General features: G+C 37.2%; 1 protein-coding gene across 3 annotated transcripts in view; it reads left to right on the top strand.

Annotated features, from left to right (window-relative positions):
- The window catches only part of CAP2 (cyclase associated actin cytoskeleton regulatory protein 2), a 69,010-nt gene extending 64,046 nt beyond the window's left edge, over positions 1-4,964 (top strand). For all 3 annotated transcript variants that reach the window (XM_085051861.1, XM_085051859.1, XM_085051860.1), the window contains exons 12-13: positions 1,675-1,815; positions 3,365-4,964. In XM_085051861.1, coding sequence (XP_084907987.1) covers positions 1,675-1,815; positions 3,365-3,448 — 225 coding nt within the window. In that variant the 3' untranslated portion in view covers positions 3,449-4,964. The remainder of the gene's footprint in view (positions 1-1,674; positions 1,816-3,364) is intronic.
- The last annotated feature ends 1,036 nt before the right edge of the window (positions 4,965-6,000 follow it).

Here is a 6,000-nt window from a genome sequence, read left to right on the forward strand (position 1 = left end):
GGCAGTCCATGCTCCATGCTTCAGAAATACTAGTCACAACCACCACAGGGAATAGGAGCAAAATGGGATTTTTATATTTTGAACCTTACGCAGGTTACTGACATTGCTACCAACTGTGCATCATCTTTTGAACCATAACAATCAGTTTAGTTCGTGATCACTCTATGTCTTTTTACAGCACAGTTAGTTAAAGATCTCAGGCATTTATTTGAACGGTTTTCAAATAATTATATTATTTTTATCATTCCCTCTTAAACTACTCTTGAAAGCTGAAAAATTTGTATGAGCAAAACCACAGCTTGTTAATACTCAAATAAAGTGGAAATATCTTTTCTAAGAATCAAAATACTTAGAATCAAAATTAATCATGTTCTATGAATATTGCATTATGCTTCTGTGCATGTCATGGAGCAGAGTGGGGATCCACTTAAGAAGGCAGTCTGCTTATCTGCTGTATGGTGCTTGATTCAGGAAGCTTCCACAGGATTTGTGTGTGCCAAGTGCTAGGCACCTCAATTTTCTCAGTAATTTGAAGACCTGAGTTGTTAATTTCCAAATACATGATACATTATTGCAACAAATTACAGTAAATTAGTCCTACAGATTTTGCTGTAGTTACTTCAGTGCTATATTGTTTGGCTCTCTTTTATCTCAAGGTTTTGGTTTTTTTCTTGACAGATGTTAGGTAAAATTTATTAAACACACCTTCCTTCTGTTTTCCACTGCATAAGAACCCATTTAAGAAAAGAAATTTTAAGATGCATTGATCCACTGCATAGATCAGACTTCAGGATAAGGGTGGGATGCAAGAGGACAGACTACTTTGTTTACTGTCGCATTTAAGGAATTGAAGTTGAAAGATATTCTTTAATTAAGTGATGGGAGACACTCTCATTAACAAGTACATCGCTGTCACATGCTGTCACTGTTCTATGGCTCAGGATAATCTCTGCTGTTTTGATGCATTGTCCAGAGTATATTGCTGTCCTTGCTAGAGAGGGAAGGAGGAGGAATTTTTACTCACAACCAGTGAGTCACACTGTTGGCCATGAAGAAATCTTCCAATCTGTAAAACAGTAAACAAGAAAATTTCCCTTTCTCGCCTCAAGTAAATATTGTGCTTGCTTTTAAAGAGACATAAGTAATAGGTTTAGAGATTTAATTAAATTGATCTTAGTACTTTAGAACTGTAGCTTGCCTGAAGGGGATAAAAACCTTTTCCTGTCTTGTGCTGGAAGAGCTTTGAAGTTTTCAGAACACATTACAAATCCCTTGTTCAGTACTACTATATGCCTGGGTCTTTCCTTTGCCCTTACTGGGTTGAAGGTGGCTTGTTTGGTTTCTTAGCCAGCCACTGATGAACAAGGTGGACACTGTATAAATATCAGCACAAAAGTGTCATTGAAATTAGAGAGAATCAGAGAAGTGCTTTCATCCAACTGTATATTAAAGGCTTCCTGTATATTATAGGTTTGCTGTTGTACATAGATATTTGTTAACACCACCAAGAATTTTCACAGTGTCCAACAAATCAAATCAAATCATCACACAAGCAGGTGACACATAGATCAGATGCTAGTGGTCAAAATGAGACCTGGAAGGCAATGAGGGTTTTATTAACAGTATCTCTGTTTGCATTTTAAGATTTGATGTTAAGTAGATTTTATTTTGCAGGTGATGGGCAAAGTGCCAACCATTTCTATTAACAAAACAGAAGGCTGCCACATCTACCTCAGTGAGGAATCATTGGATTGTGAGATTGTGAGTGCCAAGTCATCTGAGATGAACATTCTCATCCCCCAAGATGGTGATTATGTGAGTGAGATTTTTTTTTTTTTAATTTTCCTCCCTGGTCCACACTAGTCTTGGTAGCTAATAGCACTTACGCTGCTAGGAAAGAAAGTGATGTAACACACATACTAGGTCTCCAAAAATGATCCAAAACAATTGAATTTCTATGTGTTTGTATCTCAGGAGAGAGAATTCCATATTTTCTGGCGCACAAAGTAATTTCAAAGATCAGAAATTACATTCTCTCTTTCCATTCTGATGGGCAATGGCCTCATCTCCTGTCCATTTGATCTTTTTTGATATCTAAACATAATCTTCCAAAGAAATTCACTTCACAGAAGTGCACTTAAGTCTGAACATGATATGACTGAAACTAAGGTAATATTACTACAGGTAAAGTAATACATTGTGATATAATTGTTTTTTTCTAAAGCTACTGATACATGGGTAGCAGCTGTAGTACCTTCTACTATCTTCAACATACGTCCTTAAAAGCCACTTAAACAGGTGCATTTTCCCAGTTCCTTTGCTGTTCTAGTAAAATTTTCATACTATGCCCAGTGGCATTGTGAAGTCATGCTCTGTCACTTCACACACAAGCAAGGGATCACTTCAAACGAGCAGGCAAAGCATGCTCGTAATAGTTCCCAAGTTTCTTCAACAGAGCAGAGTTGAAATTGCAGTGCATGGCCATAGCCAGAACTTAAATTTCTTGTTAGTCTTTTGGGCTGGAACATGGTATGAAGGTTTAGGCTTTATAAAATAAAATGTGTAATGAAAATTCTTGTGCTCCACATTTCCAAAAGTGACTGCTGGATGCCCAGCTTTAGATAACTAAAAAGGGAACAATTTTCAGTGGATGCATATTCACCTATTTCTTTAAAAAAAAAGAGTCCTTTTGGTCAGTCTTGTCTCAAAATTACCATAACATCAGAAATTACTGGCTATCAAAATAACCTCTTTGAGGTCTGAATGAAAAACCCTTCTCTTCACATAATTTTTTGTTTACTGGATACAGAGAAATACTCAACAACATCTCCCATAATTTCACTGTATTTGTGGAATGGAAGGATACATTATTTGATGATCTGCTTCATTTTGTGTACCCCACAAAGGATGCTAAGTATTTTGAAGTGTATCACACCTAAAATGATAGGGTTTTTTATTTTATTCTTCCATACTATAATATTGCTTTTGTCCTTAAAATTAGACTCCTGGCTTAATCTCCACATCTAAATCCTTTCTACAGTCTTCCAACCCAGACACCAATGGAATCTGAAGTAATTTCTGACATGAGGCTTATTTACTTAGTTGATGCAGATAATGGTGTGAGAGGAATTATTGCAAAGTAGTACCACACCAAGGCTATTTGAAACTGGGCAGCAATCAGGCTTTTTCCTGTGTGGCATTGTAAAATAGCTTCCTAGGGTAATGAAGAAGGCTTCCCTCTAATCCTGGTATGTCTGAGCTATCAGTGCTTTCTCAGTCATGTAGCACTAATAGTATTCCACCAGTTTTTATGAGATATCCCCTGTTTTTTTTAACCATCATTGTTGCTTTTGTTCCCTACCAGAAAGAATTTCCGGTTCCTGAACAGTTCAAGACAGCATGGGATGGATCTAAGTTGGTCACTGAACCTGCAGAGATTGTGGGTTGACTTCCTCATGCCATACATAGCACTTGCTGACTGTGGGCAGCTTGCAGCCAGCACACACAAAGCAGCAATGTAAAGAACTAGAAGTAGCAGGAGTTCATACTGCTGTCATAGGCCTTCAGGCATTAGCTCTGCATGCTAGGAACAATAACACATCTGGCACTCTTTCGTTAGGCATCCTGGTACTGGTCATGTCTCCACAGTTTGCCTTCACATACAATTTTAATTCTAAATGGGAATGTAATAGGTTAAACCTCCCACCCTCCAGTCACATCATTGGTTTGAAATACTATATACATTAAGCCAAAATACTGCATGATACACTTTTTTTACCATCTTGCTTCAGTGCATTCCTTTTTGTGTTTCTGCTAATCAAAAACAGCATTAAGACTTTAAGGTGTTTATTTTTATCTATTAAGCAATTCCTGTATGGTGCAGTAAAAATGTACCCATAGAAAGAATGGAGTTTCTTGCAGTTCTGTGGCAATCCTAATGTGTTTCGTTTTAAACATAGCTTTTTTTAAGCAAAAAAAAGGACAACTTTCAGCACAGCAATGCATTTTGCTAACTGAAAATTTTTTTTAAAATCTGATAATTTAATCAAAAACATTTCTAGTATGCATAATTAGAAGATCCCACAGGTTTCTGTGAGGTAAGATTTTATTACAGTTCACAGACTTGCTGTTGCCCTCTCATTTCTTGCAAATTAGTAATTCTTTCTATGCTAGAGCCTCATCAAAGCTAAAACCTTGCAGGAAATTGAAGGTTTTTTGTTCCTTGGATTTTTTTTCCCTTTTGGCTTTTTTTTTTTTTTTTTGTGACACAATCTTTCACTTTTTAAAATTTCACATTGTATCTTGCATCTTATACAAAAAACCAAGGAAAACATACACATCTGATACCAGCTAGTTTTCCTTACTAATACAGTTCCTTCAAAATATTCCTATTGCAGCTCATATTCATTAAAAACATCATCCTGGGATTTTTTCCCCATATTTGTAGGACTTACTCAGTTCTAAATACATCCACAAAGCAAAGCCATAGATTTATGCCATTCTAATTCTGAGCCCAAATAAAGGGGTCATTTCCTGGTTAACCCTTAGACTCTACTTTATAGTCCCTACTTAACATGCTTTTTTAACAAAGGTGGAATATTGTATACATTTGTACTATTTAAGCACGTAGTACAAATAAAATTTTAAAACTTTTAAAAGTCAGCTTTTGGTTTTGAACACTTGTAATACTTTGTATTGGTGAAATCACAGTGAGATGCTTGCAGAGCTAGTTAAAGCTAAATTTTGTGCCTAACTTACCTTGAAAGTACATTAACTCTTAAGGGGTTTTAAGTGTATCTTTGATTGTAAACCCTATACAATAAAACCAGTAGTGCTCATTCCGTACAGTTTTGCTATCTGATGTTTAACCTATGTGTATAATGTGTTTGCTTTAATGCATACCATTTTTTCAACAGTAAACTTCTTATGAAATAAAAAGGAAAATGTAATTGTTTAAAAACAAAGTTGTTCAGAGCTTGCTCCATTGCACTGTTTGTCCTATAAGTCTTCTCTTCCTTAAACATTTTGAAAAGCTGGAGTGAGAAAAAGCAGCTTCTCCTCCTATCTCACTTAAACATTATCACTTTTGCTGCCATAATCCATCTGACAGTGAGGAGCGGGTATTCTACATGCCAGCAGATAAACCTGGAGTGTCATGCACATAACTTTGGTGACAATCAGAAATCGAGCTTTTCATGGTTCTCGCTTCTAGATACACCTGTATCTTCCAGGGGTTATGTCTAAGGACATGGTCATAATCTGGTGCAAGGTTTGCCTTCTATTTTTAGCTCTTCCTGTTGTTTCTCTGTATGGCTTTGGATGTGTCCCTCCTGTGTTACCAAATCACAAGTGGTCCACTCTGTATGTCACTTGGATGTGCCTCATCTCTGAAAAATGGGCATCACATACTTGTCCTGGTAAAAGCATCATTGAAGCGTTGTTTAATCCTTAGATCATAATGTGTTCCACAAAATAATCTTATTCTGGAGCATTCTGGCCTGAGATACTGACTCCTTCTTTCATGCAGCTTCAAAGAGGGGACAAGGCATTATGCAGCAGCAGGATGCCACTTACTGCTTTGGGGGTAAGATACAAAACAAGTATCGAGTCATGATGATGAACAGAAAGCAGTGAGACAGACCTGAATCACTACACAGGCAAATTCTTACAGTTCCTCTGAGGGATTTACTGCCCCATCAAAACCAAACTCCGTGAAGGCTAATCTGATTCTTTTAAACATTTGAAGGCAAACTCCTTCATGGCTAGAACTTCTCCCTAATGTTCATGGTCCTGCCATGTGCAAGACCCAAGTACAGTGCTTTGTCTGGTTTCTTAGCAGAAAAAGGTCCTGTGCAGTAACAGTGCATGCCTGGCAGTCTCAGCACACCTCAGAACTTTGTCAGAGGACAGAAGTTTAAAGGAAAAGGAAGAAGGCCTTGCATGGACAGACCCGAGGCAATTGCTTCAACTGAAGAAGAGGGTACCAAGTCAATGCATTAC

Source organism: Lichenostomus cassidix, chromosome 2 (genome assembly GCF_008360975.1).
Source record: "Lichenostomus cassidix isolate B80296 chromosome 2, HeHo_3.0, whole genome shotgun sequence".
NCBI lineage: Eukaryota > Metazoa > Chordata > Aves > Passeriformes > Meliphagidae > Lichenostomus > Lichenostomus cassidix.